The 19773-nt window shown below is 44.6% G+C and overlaps 1 protein-coding gene and 1 pseudogene across 3 annotated transcripts; one reads left to right on the forward strand and one right to left on the reverse strand.

Moving 5' to 3' along the window:
• Window positions 1-4743: 4743 nt before the first annotated feature.
• Window positions 4744-7488, reverse strand: LOC121398813 (annotated as a pseudogene).
• A 578-nt stretch (window positions 7489-8066) lies between these two features.
• ccdc78.S (coiled-coil domain containing 78 S homeolog) lies at window positions 8067-18835 on the forward strand. Of its 3 annotated transcripts, none has more exons than XM_018240623.2 (15): window positions 8067-8558; window positions 9256-9387; window positions 10298-10384; window positions 10828-11007; window positions 11253-11414; window positions 13657-13707; window positions 14529-14617; window positions 14724-14802; window positions 14926-15051; window positions 16048-16238; window positions 16967-17141; window positions 17274-17305; window positions 17551-17632; window positions 17953-18053; window positions 18333-18835. In XM_018240623.2, the coding sequence occupies exons 1-15, from the start codon at window positions 8493-8495 to the stop codon at window positions 18454-18456; spliced, it is 1677 nt and encodes a 558-aa protein (XP_018096112.1). In that variant the 5' UTR covers window positions 8067-8492; the 3' UTR covers window positions 18457-18835.
• Window positions 18836-19773: the final 938 nt, after the last annotated feature.

Below are 19773 nucleotides of genomic sequence, written 5' to 3' on the forward strand. Positions count from 1 at the left end.
GTAATCAAGGGAAACTATGCCCCCCCCAAACAATTGAGGTGTCTATAAATAATGATTTGAAATAAAACTGCCCCTATGTAAAACTCTGCTTTATCTAAATAAACAGTTTTCCTAAAAATATGCCATTGGGGAATCCTTAGTAGAAAATCACCATTTTAAATACTAAAAGTGGCCCCCTGGGTTCCTACAAGTCATGGTGCACACAAACATGTCAGATCACACAATGCAATAAATGGACAACGTTCTGTCTTTTGCTCCCACACTTATTCCTGTTCCAGTTCTGCTCAGGGTATCTCTGAGGGGGGCACAGACCATCACATTAGGGGGCTCTAGGGAAAAGATGTAAAAGGGCAATATTTACTTCAATATATATTCCAGTTTGGTATGATTCTTTAATGGGTCACATGATATGATATAAACTGTCTGCTGGTTATTCTGGGGATATAGTTCCTTATGAGTAAAAAGATGCAGGTTGAGAGTGTTGCTCCATTAAATAATGGTACCAGTATGGTTGTAACAGATACAGATAAGGCAAATGTGTTAAATCAGTTCTTTTCTTCAGTGTATACAATAGAGGAGTGTGAGTTCCCAGGCTCACTTTATAGCTGCACTAATGGCTCAGCTCAATCTAGTCAGTGGCTGACTCAGGTTATGATTCATAAAGCTTTAATACAAATTAATGTAAACAAGGCTCCAGGGCCTGATGGCATACACCCCCGGGTTCTAAGAGAGCTTAGTTCAGTTTTAGACCAGCCCCTATTTCTGATTTTCTCAGATTCACTGTCATCTGGTATGGTGCCTATGGATTGGAGAAAAGCTGATGTTATTCCAATATTTAAAAAGGGATTACGATCTCAGCCTGGCAATTATAGGCCAGTAAGTCTGACATCTGTGGTGGGCAAATTATTTGAAGGCTTGTTAAGGGATCACATTCAAAATGTTGTCCTAGTGAATGTCATTATGAGCAGCAATCAGCATGGCTTTATGAAGGATAGGTCATGTCAGACTAATTTGATTGCATTTTATGATGAGGTAAGTAAGATTCTGGACAGTGGGGGGGCAGTAGATCTATTTGGATTTTACCAAAGCGTTTGATACTGTGCCCCACAAACGACTGCTTTCTAAACTAAGGTCTGTTGGGCTTAAAAGGGTGGTAACTTTTATTATCTTATAGAATGGCCAATTCTAAGCTACTTTTCAATTGGTTTTCATTATTTATTTTTTATAGTTTTTTGCCTTTTTCTTCTGACTCTTTGCAGCGTCGCTGACTCCCTTCTACAAAACAAACACTCTGTAAGGCTACAAATGTATTGCTATAGTTACTTTTTATTACTGATCCTTCTACTCAGGCCTCTCCTATTCATATTCCAGTCTCTTATTCCAACTAATGCATGGTTGTTAGGGTCATTTGGACCCTAGTTACCAGATTGCTTCAGATGTAAAATGAAGAGCTGCTGAACAAAAAGCCAAAAACCTTCAATAATAAAAAATGAAAACCAATTGCAAATTGTCTCAGAATATCCCTCTCTACATCTTACTAAAAGTGATCTCAAAGGTGAACAAGCCCTTTAATGAAGTCGTTTGCACATGGATAGGAAACTGGCCAATGAAGTCCACTCAGTTGTGACATTGTACAGGGGCGTCTGGGAAAACCTTGATTTTGGAAGTCCCCCGACTTACCTAAAAGTGCACAATTCAGCAATGTGGAAAGAGCAAATGTGCAGTAAGTGTTCACAGATGTCACTGAACCTTTTGTTTTCATTGGCCTCAAGTCTCTCTTTTTGTTTGTGATTCCGCCCCCCACACACACAATATGGATCCATCTGTTGTATTTGTGTCCACTTGTCTGTCCCAGAGACACCAGTTCTATGTTTCAGACACCCGGACACCATGTTCTGTCCTGCTCTGTATTCCTTCCCCAGGTACGGAGATTGGGGGGGGGTAAATAACCTCTGAGACACCCCCCAAATCTCAGCTCTGAGTCTCTGGCCAAGGATCATTTGCCTCTTCCACTGCACTGACTAGCTCATGTGAGCTGACAATCACTTTCATTGTGCTTCAGCTGTCCATATGTACTCGGTAAAGGGGAAATATAGCATGGCTCAAACCTCCACCTCTTGTAGCCAATAATAAATCATATCTTTAAAACTGTTCCATTTATTAGCCCTCCCATATGTTCTCTCTGCTCTTTGTGCCCCAATTGCCCTTGCCAGTGGTACAGTAGGAGCTGTGCAGCCAATCACAATCCTGCATTCTCACAGGCTGAATTGCCTAAATGCTGATTGGCTGGCATCCTACTAACCAGAGTCCTGAGACTCTGCTGGGGAGGTGGACGGGCCTAGTAGGGTTTTAGGGTAATTTTTTAATAAAGCAGTACTGATACCTTTAAGGGTCTCTACTTTGATAAGAAATGGCACCTGCAGAACAAGAGATACCGACCTGTAAACGTTATTTCCATACAAACTGGTGCAACTCAGGTGGTAGTCACTGGCTTTCCATTTCATTCTTGGATTCATAGAAGTGCGAGGCAAGTATATGTGGGTTGTGTGTTCCCTAAGAATTGTCTTACCCATAATCCTCTCATACTGGGAATTATGGACCAGACCTACACTTGTGTTCAGAGTAGTAGCAGTGTGGGACTAAAGCTCCACATCCTAATAATAAGTTTTATTTCCATCCAGGCAAATACATTGGGAACTCTGCACATTCTATTCCAAGTCAAACCAGGAAGAAAAATGGCTGAAATGTGTGTTATTCCTTTACAGAAAGTGAAGGGAAAATTATTGTTCTTTCCCAACTCATTGACTGGATCAAGTTTGTGTTGCTTTGAATGAGGGAACTAATATTGAGTTGTAGAACAGTGTTTGTGTGTTGTATGGACTCCACCAACTTCTTCCACAATTCCAAATGTATTTCTTGCTTTTGTCTCACACCCCATGTCACCCCACAAGTTTTCTATTGGATTGGGGGGGGGCATAAGGTCAGTCTTGTTGGGGTGGAACCAAGATGTTGCTCAGTTACTGGGGTGTTTGGCCTCGTTGTCTCCCCATTTCAAGGGCATTTGGTGTTGGGCATAAGGCAACATGACAAGTATTTGGAGTGAAACTGATCCATGATCCCTGGTATAAAGGGATAAAGGGATAAATAGGCCCAACTCCAGAGTATGAGAAACACCCCCATATCATGATGCTTGTGCTTCACTCTGTACTGGGGCTTCAATTCAGTGTTTGGGGCGTCTGACAAACTGTTTGTGGCCCCTACACCCAAAAAGAACAATCTTGTTTTCATCAGTCCACAAACTGTTGTGCCATTTCTCTTCAGTCAATGAGTTCTTTGGCAAATTGTAAGCTCTTCAGTATGTCTTTTTTTCAACAATGGGACTTTGTGGGGGCTTCTTGCTGATAACTTGTCTTCGCATAGTCTTCTAATTGTGACAGTATCACAGGGAACTTTACTCCTTCTTTCATCCTGGGTCTTTTCCATTTTGGATGTTCTTCTATCCATTCCAATGGTCATTTTCCATCTTCTTCCGCAGCTTTCAGGTTTTGGTGCCATTTGAAAGCATTTGAGATTATTTTAGCTGAGCAGCCTCTCATTTTCTGCACTTCTTTCTATGGTTTCCCCTTTCCAATCAACTTTTGAATCAAAGTCGGCTGTTCTTCTGAACAATGTGTGGAAGGAGCCATTTGAGTGAGAGTTTCAGAGAGAAATGAACTATAACCAGCAGCACAACATTTGCTCCTCTTTCCTTAAATACTGTAAGGGCCCAATTTACTCCTGTTTTTTCCCAGACTGACATGACTGTTGGGTTTCTATGACTCTACTACACCTACTAGTAAATTATTTGCCATGTAGAAATAGAATTTCGATCAAAACCAGTGATTAGGTTAGTGATGTTGCACTATTATTCTGAACACAACTATAAAACACTTTCAGACTTTTGGAAATGACCCCCATGGTTAGGCAACGTGGGCCCTTGGGCATTGGGAGAAAAAGTATCTTGACTGCAAAAAATATAGATACCTGGGTAATTAGAAAATATTAGCGCCCAATTACCAGTTCTACTACATAATATTATTATTGAAAGGCTCCATTCTTCCCCCCAGTAGCCCCTCCTGTGTAATGTAGCATAGCAGGGCCCCAGTAGGTTGATTTCCAGGGCATGTCTTGAGAAGCTAGCAAAGCTCATACTGGTCATGCTACATGTCTGGACCTCACTCTAACAACATATTGGCACTATCACAGCAAGAAGTTGTATCTGGACAGAAGCTGTGGGTATTGTTAATATAACGGGTTACAAGCAGTGGACAAAGTGGCCTTCACTCAGATCCCGTATGTCCTGTCCCATGGCTTCTGGAGGGCTGGCGCATATGATGTTATTGTGGACTGGACCAGTTGAGGGACAATGGTGCTGTCAGAGCATGGTCTCATAGTCCTTTCAGAGAGCAGCTACAGTCCAACTGGTTTCCATTAAGCCACAGCTGCTGCATAGTGGGGAGAGCAATCAGGGAGTCCACAGAGAGAGATTTCAAATAGTTGTTCTTGAGACTGAGATACCACAAGGAGGACAAAGGCACAAAGGTTTCTTCAGTCAGGGGTTTTAACTGGTTGTCTTAGAGATTCAGCCATTGGAGCTGCTGGACCCACCTGAAGAGCTCTGGAGAAATGGTTAGAATCTGGTTAGAAGAAAGAAGAAGATATGAGAGGTTCTTTAATCCTGTGATTGATCTGCGTGTGAGACGGGTTCATTTATTGGATCGTAGGTCCAATTCTAGGAGATTGTGTAGGTTGTGTAGGTTAGTGAAACTATGATCAATAGCTACAATTTTATTGTGTTGTAGGAAGAGTCTTCGGATAGTTGAGAGGCCAGCAAACATCTGCAGCATGACCTGGCTGAGACAGCTGTACTCCATGTGCAAACTATAAAGATTCTCCAGGCCGTTAAAACAACGTTCTTGACTTGAGACAGTTTTCAGACAGGTTGATTAGCTCAACATTATGCAGCCCAACAAATGAGCATTGCCGTATCTCCTGAATGTTATTGTGATTCAAAGACACCAGCTCCAGTTGACCGAGACCTTCAAAAGTCCGTTCCAGGAGGGTCTTTATTTTATTTTGGCTTTGGTTGAGCTCAACTAAAAACTGGAGATCCTTAAAAATTCTAGGTCTGAGGCTTGTGAGAGAATTATTAGTCAGACGTAGAACATTGAGGCTTGATAGACCAAAACAGTTGTCCTCGTACAGAGCTGTCAGATGGTTGTGAAACAGAACCAGCCAACGTAGGGTCTTCGTGCCAGAGAAAACTCTAAGAGCAATGGCTGAAATGTGGTTGTGGTTAAGATGGAGTTTTTGGGTCTTTTGCTGCCTTTTGAACACGTTAGACTTATTTCCTCTCAGAATGTTCCCTCTAAAATCTAGTTCTTTTAGCTCCCCAAGACTAAGGTAAAGTGAAAGATACACCAGGAGATTCCCAGCCAGAATGAGTTTTTCAAGTCTTGGAACAGTATCTCAGGTAACACCACTAACAAGTTGCAACCTAAATTAAGGTACCACAGGTTTGAGAGACCACAAAACAGACCATCTTCAATTTTGGTAAAGAGGTCGTTGTTGAGGCTAAGGGAGACCAAATTCTGAGTATGAGTGAAAGTGTTTGGAGCTATGAACTTTAACATGTTCCTTTCCAAGTGGAGATGAGCCAGAGCCTTGAGGCTATGTAGGGCATTTTGCTCTAGGTTAACTACCTGGCTGCTTTGCAGATTGAGAAGTCCAGATTTACCTGAAGGCTCCAGCCTGCGCACTTGTAAGGTTGTTTCCATCAAGCCATAGAGATCGAAGAGATCGAGCGCTGGGAAGTAGCGGTCGTTCAGGTGCCTGAGTGAGATTTCGGAAACTGCAGAACACACTGTACTCCTCACTGTAGTCATAAGGGTGCTGGACATGGAGATGTCTCTAGGGTTGGGGATATTGACTCTGCTTCCAATGAACTAAACGTCAGAATGTTCCACAAATACAACTTGGAACAGAAAGTCTGGATTGGGAAAAAAACAACAACATTGAACCCAGGAGCAAATGCAACACCAAGAAGCTTCACAACCAAAAAGCCATTTCATTGGATGTTTTAAGGACAAGACTATCAATCCCCCCCCCCCAATTCCTTACCATTGCCCCCAGGGCACAAATAGTTCAGTGAAGGAAAGACACTAAATGCCCCTCATGCAAGTTCTTCCCCAAACCTTTCCATCTATACAGGATTGTTCCTCATATGGCCAGACAGAAATCCATATTGGCTCCATGGGAATAGATAATACAGATAATATACCCCCTATTATAATTGGTAAGGATAAACGTCAGGGAACTCTGAGTTGTATGGCAGTTGCTTCTGGGAGGAAGGATATGGGGGTGCTCTGTGCCCCATGCCAAGCCCTTCAGGGAAGAGAAGGTGAGTACCTTGTGCCTTTTATCAGGAATCTCAGGGAAAGAGCCTGCTAGAAATGTGGGTCTCTTAGAGGGGCCCCTGAGCAAAGGAAAGACTGGTGGTTCCTACCTGTGTGTGTCTCCCCCATATTTAAATAACAGACTGGACTGTGCAGCGCCAGGAAACTGAACATCAGCTGGAGCACACTGGGTGCTGGCAGGAATGCACTCGCTTAACCCATTCACTTACAATATTCACTAAGCCACCCATTGGAGCACAACAAATCCTATTACCCACTTGTTAAATGATAAGCGGGAATAGAAGGTTTTGGATCCCTGACCCATCCACCAGGGCAGGACTGGGCAATTTGCACTTCCATTAACCATCTCAGTCTCACAGGGCTACGTTTTAACCCATTCACTGCCAGGGGGCTGTACACATGATGTGCAAGATAAGGCTGCCATGGGATATTGCCCAGGTGTAAGGGTGCCATGGGATACTGCCCAGGTGTAAGGGTGCCCTGGGTTCCTGGCCAGGTTTAAGAGTGCCCTGGGATATTGCCCAGGTGTAAGGGTGCCCTGGGATACTGGCCAGACGTACGGGTGCCATGGGATACTGCCCAGATGTAAGGGTGCCCTGGGTTCCTGGCCAGGTGTAAGGGTGCCCTGGGTTCCTGGCCAGGTTTAAGAGTGCCCTGGGATATTGCCCAGGTGTAAGGGTGCCCTGGGATACTGGCCAGACGTACGGGTGCCATGGGATACTGCCCAGATGTAAGGGTGCCCTGGGTTCCTGGCCAGGTGTAAGGGTGCCCTGGGTTCCTGGCCAGGTTTAAGAGTGCCCTGGGATATTGCCCAGGTGTAAGGGTGCCCTGGGATACTGGCCAGACGTACGGGTGCCATGGGATACTGCCCAGATGTAAGGGTGCCCTGGGTTCCTGGCCAGGTGTAAGGGTGCCCTGGGATACTGGCCAGGCGTAAGGCTGCCATGGGATACTGCCCAGGTGTAAGGATGCCATGGGATACTGGGCAGGCGTAAGGGTGCCATGGGATACTGCCCAGGCGTAAAGGTGCCATGGGATACTGGCCACGTGTAAGGGTGCCATTGTATTAGAGACCTCGAGATTTACTGGGCCCTTTATCGACCAAATAGTTGCCAATGATTCATAGAAGCCAAAATGGATCAGAAGGACATGTATTGGTTCTAAGCACTTAATCTCCTTCCTCCCATCATTCTAATGCCTCACGGGAATCCAGAAATATGTTGAGAAACATTGGTGTAACCCCAGCGATGGGCCCACAAGCCTCAAGAGATTCTTCCCCTTTAAATGCTGCTGCCCCCCTGGTGCCTCAGATTTCTCTGAAATATGGCCGAGCTGAGTTTCTCTCCAACAGCAAAATGTCCTCTCACAGATTGTAAGCTCTGTGGTACAGGAGACAATATGTCTGTAGAAGTCTGATTATAGTGAGAGGAAACATAGATTGTAAGCTCTCAGTACAACAGAATTGAACATGGAATTGAACATTGAATAGAATTGACATGGAATGGCTTTCTCAGTAGGAATAACCCAGAGGGACCAATCAAAATGCGGCTTTCATTAGCCTTGTTGCAACTGACTGGTTAGAGGACATTGATGACTGGTTGCTATTGGTTACAATTAAAGGTAAAGTAAAGCTGAGATGAGCAGCTGATCTAGATTAGTGCTGCCGCAGACTGCACTGGTTTCTGTGTTGTTGTTCAATTGGCTCCATGAGTTTATTTTTACAGCTTCAGTCTCCCACAGGGGTAACACAAAGGCTAAACAATAGCCCCACGCCCTCCCCTCCCTACGTATCTCACTGCTGTGTATAGAGAGCACGGAGCCATAGCAACCGGTGTGTGTGCTGCAAACAGAGCCGCCTTCCCTGCACTCACCAACTCCCTGTGCAACTCCCTGTGCAACTCCCTGTGCAGCTCCCAGCCTTCCCAAGATCTCTCACCCACACCAGGGCCCCTCTCTCACCTCCAAACACACCAGGGCCCCTCTCACTCCCCAAACACCCCAAGACTCTCTCACTCCCTGCCTATCCTAGTAACACTGATGGATTCTACAGAAGATCGTGAGACCCCCCTCAAAGATCAAATCAGGCGACTGACCAACGAAAATGTAAGTGAAAGGAATGGGGAGGGTTTGTAGTTACCGGCCAGGCAAGGGCCCCTCCAAACTGATGGGTTTCAGGCTATTTGGCTAAGCCCCCCACTGGGAATAAGTGACTCTCAGGAGCCAATGCCTAAGTGTCCAACCCGACTGATCAGTTTTCCCCAGTTTCTTCCCAGAAGATTGACAGGCAGGGTGGGACTGGCCTTCCAGCTCCTGGTGGGTCCTGTTACTAGTGAGCCCATTTGTGGGATCTTTTCTAGTGGTTCTTTATTATAGGTATCCAATTGCCCCAGAGAATGTTTAAACAGATTTTCTACTTTAATTTGACTGCAATTTGACCCTTATGTTTCCCTTCCCCTAACTCTCACCTCTACAGTCCATTCCCTTTCTCCTTTGTATTGAAGTATCTGCTTCTCTCCCCTTTTTCTTAAGCCATTCCATTCTCCCCTCCTTGTCGCCCACTCTTTCCATCTTTGCCCATTTCCCGAACCTCCTCCCTTCTCCCCCAATTAATTTAATCTCATTTTCCCACCTATGACCTCACTAAATTGCCCACAGCAAATACCCCTGCCCTCTGACGTATGGCATCATTATACCCTTCAGCCAGTGCCACATCATATTGTGGAGTTAAGGGCTGGAGGCATTTCTATAAGATCATGATGTGCTGCTAATTCATTGCATTATTATATTGCATCTCTGTCAGGTTCAGCTGCAGGATCGCAACGAGAGGTTATATGCCAAGCTGGGCGAGTTACAGGACAAGATGGGCAAGCTGGCTGGGTCCAAGACAGACCTTTCATCCAAACTTGTGCTCAGTGAGGAAGAAAAACTAAAGGTAGGAGTAAGGATATAATACTAGATCAATAAAAATCTGCCCAAGGCCAAAGTCTGATGTTTCCCCATCCTTATTGTCTTATCTCTCCTTGTTTCTTACCCTACCTCACCCATCAAATCATTTTCCTTGCCTATTACCTCCCATCAATTCCATGTCCTCTTTCCTTGCTCCTGAAACAGCTCAATGTCTTCTTCTCTTCTCTTGCTCTTCCCATCAACTCCATGTCCTCTTCTCTTACTTTGCTCCTAACACCAACTTCATGTCCTCTTCTCTTCTCCTGTCCTTCCCATCAACTTCATGTCCTCTTCCCTTACCTTGCTTCTAACGCCAACTCCATGTCCTCTTCACTTCTTCTGCTCTTCCCTTCAGCTCCATGTCCTCTTCTCTTACCTTGCTCATAACACCAACTTCATATCCTCTTCTCTTCAGCTCCATGTCCTCTTGTCTTGCCTTGCTTCCAACACCAACTCCATGTCCTCTTCTCTTACTTTGCTTCTAATGCCAACTTCATGTCCTCTTCTATTCTCCTGCTCTTCCCTTCAGCTCCATGTCCTCTTCTCTTACCTTGCTCATAACACCAACTTCATATCCTCTTCTCTTCAGCTCCATGTCCTCTTCTCTTGCTTTGCTTCTAACACCAACTCCATGTCCTCTTTTCGTCTCCTGCTCTTTTTATAAATACCTTGTCCTCTTACCTTACTTTGCTTCTACAAGCAACTGAATGTCTTCTTCTCTTCTCTTGCTCTTCCCTTCAGCTCCATGTCCTCTTCTCTTACCTTGCTTCAAACGCCAACTCCATGTCCTCTTCTCTTCTCCTGCTTTTCCCTTCAGCTCCATGTCCTCTTCTCTTACCTTGCTCCTAATACTTGGGACAGTGGAATACAAATGAAATGGTATATTTTCTGTGCAGATCTCTAAGGAACTAATCGAACTTCAAATTGAGACAAACAAGATAAGAGAGCACTATGAAGCAGAGACATTTGAACTCAAGAACACTGTATGTTGGAGGTATTTTGGGTAAAGCAGAAATTGGGTAACCCATTCCCTAATAAAGTGGCTGTTCATGCATTTGTTGTCAGCAAAACCATATAACTGTGTTTAGGGCAAACCACAGGCAAAAAGTGCCAATGAAAAATAATATCTCATGGTTTCTAATGCTCCTGAGTTTGGCTGCCATTGGGATTGTTTGTTTCACCCCAGCACTAAACAAAATATTATTGCATTACAGATTTTTTCATTATTTTGTCTATTTATCTCAAGACGAAGAAGGACTCTGGGAAACATATTAGAAGAGTCAAACCAGTGAGAGTCAGCAACCGCTGTTACTTTAACATTGTTTTATCTGACAGGAAAACCAAAGCAACAAATTCCAAGAGGGACTAAGGAATGGGCTTGTGCTACTGTTGAGATCCAGCATCTTTGCTTATTGTCTCCCTGCAGATCTTGACTCTAGAGAACCGGTTGATGTCACTAGAACTGCAGAAGGAGAAATTGGCTGGAGAACATGAATCGGTGAAAGAACGTCTACAAGCTGTTGATGCAAACCGCAAAGAACTTGCAGATGAATACATTGTTCTGAAGAGCAACTACCTGGCCCTCAGCAAGGAGCATGAAAAGGAGGTGATGTAGGCCCAGAGCTTTATCTTATTATTTATCTTATGAATGGGATCAGTTTCCCCCATTGCCCTGAGTGTCTAGCTTAATGCTTAATGCAGCTGTGCTTGGTCACGGATATCATTACTCATCCATGTAACTATTACTCTACAGTCTGCATTACTCTTCCACCTCTATCTGTTATTGGAGCCCATTGTGGATCCAACCATGCAATATATAATCTGACACCATTTTCTGTTCTTACCATACAGGTTGCTAAGAATGATGAGTTGAGCATGGAACTTCTCAATTTGGCCAGTAGAAGAGGACAAGATGAGACCTACTCCCAATCCAGAGCTTTGGTCAATGAAGCCACAGCAGAGCTTGACCGAGTCAAAGCAATGGTCAACAGACTCTCTGCCCGCAACATCAAGGTGAGTCCTACCAATATTTATCCATAGACTAAGCTCTGGTGTATGGGTGCAAGTACACACAAATTCACATACTCCAGGACTCTTGTATAGAGGAACAAAGAAGACAACTGAAATCCTTAATTTGTTTTATGCATATAAGGTTGTGTTCAGAATAATAGCAGTGTGTGAATAAAGCTCCAAATCCTTATAATAGGGTTTATTTCCAGCCAGGCAAATGTATTGGGAACACTGCACATTCTATTCCTAATCAAAACATGAAGAAAATGGATTCAATTTGTGTTATTCCTTTAGAGAAAGTGAAGAAAATGGAATTCTTGCTTGTTCCCCAACTCATTGACTGGATCAAGTGAAAGATATTTCAAGCTGTTGCTTTGAATGAGGGAACTAATGTTGAGTTGTAGAACAGTGTTTGTGTGTTGTATGGACTCCACCAACTTCCAACAACTTCTTCCACAATTCCAAATGCATTTCTTGCTTTTGCCTCACACCCCATGTCACCCCCCCACAAGTTTTCTATTGGATTGGGGGGGCCATAACATTAATCTTGTTGGTGTGGAACCAAGATGTTGCTCAGTTACTGGGGTGTTTGGGGTCGTTGTATTGTTGAAATCCCCATTTCAAGGGCATTTACTCTTGCGCATAAGGCAACATGACAAATATTTGGAGTGAAACTGATCCATGATCCCTGTATAAAGGAATAAATAGGCCCCATAGTATGACAAACACCCCCATATCATGATGCTTGTGCTTCACTCTGTACTGGGGCTTCAATTCAGTGTTTGGGGGTGTCTGATAAACTGTCTGCGGTCCCAAAAAGAACAATCTTGTTTCATCAGTCCACAAACTGTTGTGCCATTTCTCTTTAGTCAATGTGTTCTTTGGCAAATTGTAAGCTCTTCAGCATGTCTTTTTTTTTCAACAATGGGACTTTGTGGGGTCTTCTTGCTGGTTTCACATAGGGTCAGACTGGCGCATTTGTGGCCCACTGAGTTCCAAACCTTGGGGGCCCCTGCGGGCATGCACAAAGGCCGGCACCCCGCATGCACCCTTGAACAATGGGCCCACCGCGCTGCACATATTTTTGTTTTAGTTCCGGCCGATCAGGGAGCTGGTCTGGGCCAGTGACTGGGCCGGGACTCATCGTGTTTTTCCCCAGTTTCCCACCGGCCCAGTCCAACCCTACATATGCGCCTTGTAATTGTAACAATATCACAGGGAACTTTACTCCTTCTTTCATCTTCCTGCAGCTGATCATTGGCTAAGTCTTTGCCGTTTTGGCTATTCTTCTATCCATTCCAATGGTCGTTTCCCTTTTCTTCCCCGGCTTTCAGGTTTTGATGAGATTATTTTAGCTGAGCAGCCTCTCATTTTCTGCATTTCTTTCTATGTCTTCCCCTTTCCAATCAACTTTTGAATCAGTCGGCTGTTCTTCTGAACAATGTGTGGAAGGAGCCATTTGAGTGAGAGTTTCAGAGAGAAATGAACTATAACCAGCAGCACAACATTTGCTCCTTCTTTCCTTAAATACTGTAAGGGCCCCAACTGACTCCTGTTTTTTCCCAGAATGAATGAGCTCACTAATGGAACCCCACACTGCTAATATTTACAACCAGCTATTATTATTTGGAATATGCTATTATTTAGAACAATGAATGAATCAATGACACAGAATCAGCAGGATGATATGAGTGTTGGGGCTATTGGGTTTCTATGACTCTACTACACCAACTAGTAAATTATTTGCCATATAGAAATAAAATTTTGACCAAAAACAGTGATTGATCAGGTTAACGATAGTGATAGGCAAATTTATTTGGCAGGCGCGAATTTGTGGCAAATTTCCTAGTTTCGCCGCTGATGAATACATTTCCGGCAAATATATTTGACGTAGAAGATAATTCCAACACCGGTAACAATTCTAGGTGCCCATTGACTTAAATGGGCATCAGAATTGTTGCCAGAATCGGGGTTGTCACTTGCGTCAAAATTAGCGTTTCACAAGATTTTTTGCTGCTTCGCGAATTTCGCAGGAAATTTGTGAATTTTTTGTCGAAGTGAAACAGGAAAAATTCGCCCATCACTAGTTAGTGATGTGGCACTGCTATTATTCTGAACACAACTGTGTATTTAGCTTACCATTAATAAGTAATATTTTTAGGATGTCAAAGAAATGTTGTCTATTGTGCAAGTTGTGGAGTTATTCTAGAGATTTCATGAGCCCTGGATCTTTCTCCTCTTTCAGCCAGAGGATCTGGTGGCCACAGAATATGAACGGCAGAAACTGGAGAGAAATGTAAGTTGCAGTGATCAGGTTCCCATTCAGAAGAGTAGAACCTTGAGACCATCTTGATCAGACCAAAAAAGCCACAGAGAGGCTCATCCAAGGCATCAAATGATGTAGCCACACAGTTGGCAGTTTGGATTCATAACACCCAACAATTACACATTTATTTTATATCTACTGAATGTTTCTTTTTGTAATATTGAATGGATGTAGCCACTTGAATTGGATAAGCTCGTCCTTTATGGAAATAAAATAATGGTAGCCTTCATCCCACTTCTCCTCAGTCAGACATCCTAACCATTTGGTGTATGCCGTCTGGAAAAGAGGAGAAGTTTATAGCTTGATCTATCACAGAAGTCGGTTAAGAGAGAAGAGTAGACCACAGTGTTGTCTTGACTTTGGGTTGGGTCCAAAACATCTCCATTGTACCACATTGAGCAAGAAATACCTATAAATATACACAAATAGGTCTGAGAGTCCCAGGTCCCAATCTGCAGTGGAGGGAGTCAATTTACACCAGGTCATTCTAGATGTACGTCCCCCCAATCCTGTTGTAGAGTCTTCACCATGTAATGAAGGTGCTTACACCAAAGTACAAGAGAGAGAGAACAGCAAGACTTGTGCTTCTCTCATCCCATCACTGTTCCATCAGATAAGACATGAGAGGCATTTGTATCCTTAGCAATGGCCCTCACCCCAAAACCAATGAAATCCTTTAGCCCCCAGGTCCCAAGATCTGAGCATTGTGGGTGGGCCATGCTACACCGATGTCCTAAAAGAGGGAAGGATCAGTGATTTGGGGTTCCCAATAATTTATTGTATTGTTGCAGCTTCTGGGGAACCAGGATCACATCAGGGAGGAGATAGAGAATATGAAAAAGATTCATGAGACTCAGCAGCAGCGACTGGAGGAGAGAATGTGAGCATGGGGGAGAGGGTTGATACAAAATGAGGGATTTATGTTTATATGGATTATTGGGGTGTATGGGGACCTGCACTGCATTTAGTAGTTTCTCTGTTCTAAGAATTGCAATGGGCAAGGAGCTGCAGGAAGCCAAAAGAGCCATTCGCAACACACAACACAAGATGGCGGAACAATCAGCAGTAAGTCGTCTTCTTCTGCCTCTGGACATTTTCTGAGAAATGGGGTCAGCAGTCCCACCCTGCCCCCACCCTTGGACATAAAGTTTATGTAACACTGGTCTCCTATATCTTCTACTTCTCCAGGTTCTCCTGACATCCCAGAGCCAACTACAAGAGACAGAGGCTCAGAATTCCCATCTCCAACTGCAGCTCAAGGAACTGAATGAGGAATATCGCTCCAGGCTAAACCGCTACATCCAGGATCTGGCAGTAAGTGACAGTCTTCAATGACTCTTTCTAGCTCCACCGTAAAAAAAAGGTTTTCTCACGTTATAATGGAACCTCCTTTCCACCACTAATCTGATTGGCTCCCTGGTTTCTGCTGAACGGCAGAGTATCAGCCCCTACGCCAACACTAGCATTGTGTCCTCCCTGCGCAGGGAACAGTTGTGTCAGTCCTGGGTGGAGGCGCATTCGGCTGATTTTGGCAAAAAGAAACACAAGAGTTTGTACAGTGTTCTGCCTCCAAATCAGCTGCATGTGCCTCCACCCAGGACTGACACACAACTGTTCCAGGTGCAGTTAGAATAGAGAAGAGGGAGGTGCTTGCACACTAGGAGAGAGTTAGAATAGAGAAGAGGGAGGTGCTTGCACACTAGGAGAGAGTTAGAATATAGAAGAGGGAGGTGCTTGCACACTAGGAGAGAGTTAGTATATAGAAGAGGGAGGTGCTTGCACACTAGGAAAGAGTAAGAATATAGAAGAGGGAGGTGCTTGCACACTAGGAGAGAGTTAGAATATAGAAGAGGGAGGTGCTTGCACACTAGGAGAGAGTTAGTATATAGAAGAGGGAGGTGCTTGCACACTAGGAGAGAGTTAGAATAGAGAAGAGGGAGGTGCTTGCACACTAGGAGAGAGTTAGAATATAGAAGAGGGAGGTGCTTGCACACTAGGAGAGAGTTAGAATAGAGAAGAGGGAGGTGCTTGCACACTAGGAAAGAGTAAGAATATAGAAGAGGGAGGTGCTTGCACACTAGGAGAGAGTTAGAATATAGAAGAGGGAGGTGCTTGCACACTAGGAGAGAGTTAGTATATAGAAGAGGGAGGTGCTTGCACACTAGGAGAGAGTTAGAATAGAGAAGAGGGAGGTGCTTGCACACTAGGAGAGAGTTAGAATATAGAAGAGGGAGGTGCTTGCACACTAGAATGTGTGTGTCACTACTGCTGCTAAGCCCCCCATTCATTCCCCTGTTGTACGTGTGCCAGGACTATGTGGATGGGACAGCGAGGGGCAAAGGAGACGGGACAAGAATGAAACACTTTGTGGACAATATGCTCAGTGACATCAAGGCCTCCCACCGCTCCAGAGAGGAGCAACTAGCAGGGGCTGCCAGGCAGTACAAGAAACGTATGCAGAACCTCATCAAGAAACACCAGAGCCTCCTCATTGCCTACCGGTGAGTGTGACAGTGAGTGTTACAGTGAGTGTTACAGTGAGTACAACAGTGAGTACAACAGTGAGTGTTACAGTGAGTGCAACAGTGAGTGCAACAGTGAGTGCAGCAGTGAGTGCAGCAGTGAGTGCAGCAGTGAGTACAACAGTGAGTGCAACAGTGAGTGCAGCAGTGAGTGCAACAGTGAGTGCAGCAGTGAGTGCAACAGTGAGTGCAGCAGTGAGTGCAACAGTGAGTGCAACAGTGAGTGCAGCAGTGAGTGCAACAGTGAGTGCAGCAGTGAGTGCAACAGTGAGTGCAACAATGAGTGAAACAGTGAGTGCAACAGTGAGTGCAACAGTGAGTGCAACAATGAGTGAAACAGTGAGCGCAGCAGTGAGTGCAGCAGTGAGTGCAACAATGAGTGAAACAGTGAGTGTAACAGTGAGTGTAACAGTGAGTGTAGCAGGGGGCATTTAGGGCCCTTCACACAAATCCTCACTAATTCCAATACCTGCTTGTGCCATATCTCAAAGGGGGCACTAACCCAAAGCCCAGATTAGGGCATCACTGTGGGAGAGGGAGAGTTGGCACAAGTACACTGTAAGTAAAGTATAAGTATAGCCCAGACGTTATGAGTGGGTATAACCATTAGCCCAAGGACTAGTAGCAGATATAAAGAGTAGCCAGTAGATATGAATCAAGTTGCTGTTTGTTGAACTAGACTGAATTTAAGGGATTTTTGGGGTCAGAATGCAGAGAGAGCAACTGCTGGCGTCAGGGAACCAAGATGTAGAGCCGGGACCCCCTGAGCACCATTTCACCATCACTGACCCAGAACTTCAGTCACAGGTGGGACTAGAGCTCAACCGACTGCGGGAGGACAAAGCCCGTCTGGAAACCCAAATTCATGATTTAAAGGAGAAGGTCAGTGTATTGGACTCGCATTAACTACTCATTATTATCATCATTATCAGTTTCATCCCAATATCACCAAATTTACCCCCAGAATTATGCGCCTGTCACTTTGTCACCAAACTTTCTCTTTTCCTTCAGAAGAGGCTCTCGGATGCTGGGACGTCCAATCAGCAGTAAGTACTATAGAGGATGGGGTCATAGAATGTCACATTGTTTGCAAGGTTTATAGGAGAACAGAATGACCCAGCGCTTGGCTCAATGGGCACAAGATGAAATAAATGTTGAAGGAACAGAACGTTATTTTGGAGAGATCCTCATGTTCCACAGAGGTCTCCAGGAATAGCCGGAGGGTCTCCTGACTTTGATGGAATCCATGAGTTTAGGGTTATAGGACTCACAGTTCTTCTCCATTTGCTAGTGTGGAACATGGTGGGAAACTTCAAGAAGAAAGTTGGGCAGAGATTCGAAAGCAACTGCGAGAATTCACTCACAACACACAGGTAGGTAGTGAACTTGCTCATCAGCCTCTTCTGAGTCTCACCTCTGATTGGTCAACAGTGACAGTGACACAAGTCTTCCAAATAAAGCCAAAATAATCTGGTCATGTTTGTGTTTGGGTCATTTGTGTTTGGCCAAATGGCAACAAACGTCTGTTAAGCCCAAATCTCACCAAGGTGGACCTTCAGGATAAGCCTCCAGGCAGTTGTAGGCCACAAAAAAGCATTTATTACCAATGTCCCCCCAGCCAATACTGTGGTGGGTGAGGCCGGCTAGTGCGGCCGAAAAACCAATAATGGGCCGTGTTTCTCGTTTCTCCCAGGAGGAGCTGGAGCGGGAGAGGAGTCACCTACTGTCCAGGGCTCTAGTGGCAGAGGAGCAAGTTGCTGAACTACAGGACTACGTGGACAAACATCTAGCGAGGTGGGTGTGTTCTTAATGGCCAAGGATAGGGAATCTGTGCCTCATTAGCCCACATTTCTCTCACACTAGCCCAAAGTAACAACAGAATGGTCAGTTCTACACTCAGACACACCTGAAGCAGCCCAAGGTAGAGTCAGTGCTGTACACTCACGATTGACTAGAAGATCAGTATTGGGGTCACTAGGAGTTAGATAATAGCTAGGAATGTGGGTACTGTACTGACCAATGAAATCCTAGCAGATGCCGTAACCATGTGACCTGGTCTCCCCCCCCCCACAGGTACAAACAGGAGATCTTGCGCCTTCGGAAACTCCTGGGCAACGAAGAACAAAGAGCAGTGAGTGCTGATGCCCCCCAATCTCTCCTTATCCGAGCTCTACGGAGAAACAGCCATGAGATGTGAGATATCCCCTAGAGGACATCATTAGTACTGCAGCCCCAATACTAACTGTATCATGTGATCAGTCTCTACCAATGAGAAGAGCAGTGGAGCAGTTAATGGGCCATTCGGTAATATTGGTGAGTTATAAAGACTGAACCAAAGCCCTAATACCCTGTGCCCTGTATATATTTATATATTTATAATTATCCCCAGCCAAGAAAAGGAGCAGTAATAATAAAAGCTGATTATTGTTCATATACAGAGACACCTCCCGATGACCCAATGGAAACAGAACTTTCTATAGAGAATCAAATATTAATATTTAGATAAAATACAAAACTGATTTTCTGATTGAAAATAAATATGTTGGGAGAAAATAAAATAAAAGCTCGTGTAATTAGTGAAGCCCCTGGATTTGTTGTAGGAGCCCACCCAATGCCAGTGCCTGGGCCAAACCAACTCTGAAGTCCTGGCGCCATGTTTGTAGGTTGAGTATTTGGCCAGACACTGAGGATTCTGGGAATATTGTAATAATAATAATAATAATATTGTGTGAGTTTATGAGAAGAGCAGCCGGGGGGCCAATACTCTGCGTCTGTAGTGGCCAAGTCACGGCTAATGGGCATATAAAGATAATCAGGGGCCACTCTTTCCCTAATACCCTGGATATCATTAGCCCACGTCTATTACTGGGAGTCCAGGTGGGGAGGGGAAGTGTCCGGCCACCACGCGGGCAACTTGGACCCAGTAATGAGATGTGGGGGGGGGAGACAATGCCCAGAGCAGTCCAATAACAAGCGGCACAAATACTCGGGCACATTTCTCACACGGAATTACTCCTATTGCATTGGATTTTCAACCCCCAATTCCATTTGGACTCATGTCTGAGGCTTGTGAGGAAGTTTAATGCAGAATTGCTGTAACTCTATGGACCTCCCATTCCCAAACTCATGTTCCACCTCACGTCCTGCTCAGGGGAGCCCCGTGTCCCTCCCAAACTCTTCCCCAACTGGATTCTATGTTTCTATGGTTACTGACCCATCTGGCCCATTTGCTGCTCAGGGGGAGCCCTACACTACTCCATGCTTACTCATTCTCTACTCCTACACTACTCCATGCTTACTCATTCTCTACTCCTACACTACTCCATGCTTACTCATTCTCTACTCCTACACTACTCCATGCTTACTCATTCTCTACTCCTACACTACTCCATGCTTACTCATTCTCTACTCCTACACTACTCCATGCTTGCTCATTGTCTACTCCTACACTAATCCATGCTTGCTCACAGTATGAGGATATAGCTTATTGTGTGCCCAGAACATTCCTTCTCTG

This window comes from Xenopus laevis, chromosome 9_10S (assembly GCF_017654675.1).
Source record: "Xenopus laevis strain J_2021 chromosome 9_10S, Xenopus_laevis_v10.1, whole genome shotgun sequence".
Taxonomy (NCBI): domain Eukaryota; kingdom Metazoa; phylum Chordata; class Amphibia; order Anura; family Pipidae; genus Xenopus; species Xenopus laevis.

Excerpts from the sequence above, each read along its gene's own strand:
- ccdc78.S (XM_018240623.2), top strand. The coding sequence starts at position 8,493 with ATGGATTCTACAGAAGATCGTGAGACCCCCCTCAAAGATCAAATCAGG. Across the intron at positions 10,385-10,827 it reads CATTTGAACTCAAGAACACT|ATCTTGACTCTAGAGAACCG; the intron begins GTATGTTGGAGG and ends GTCTCCCTGCAG. Across the intron at positions 18,054-18,332 it reads GTGGACAAACATCTAGCGAG|GTACAAACAGGAGATCTTGC; the intron begins GTGGGTGTGTTC and ends CCCCCCCCACAG.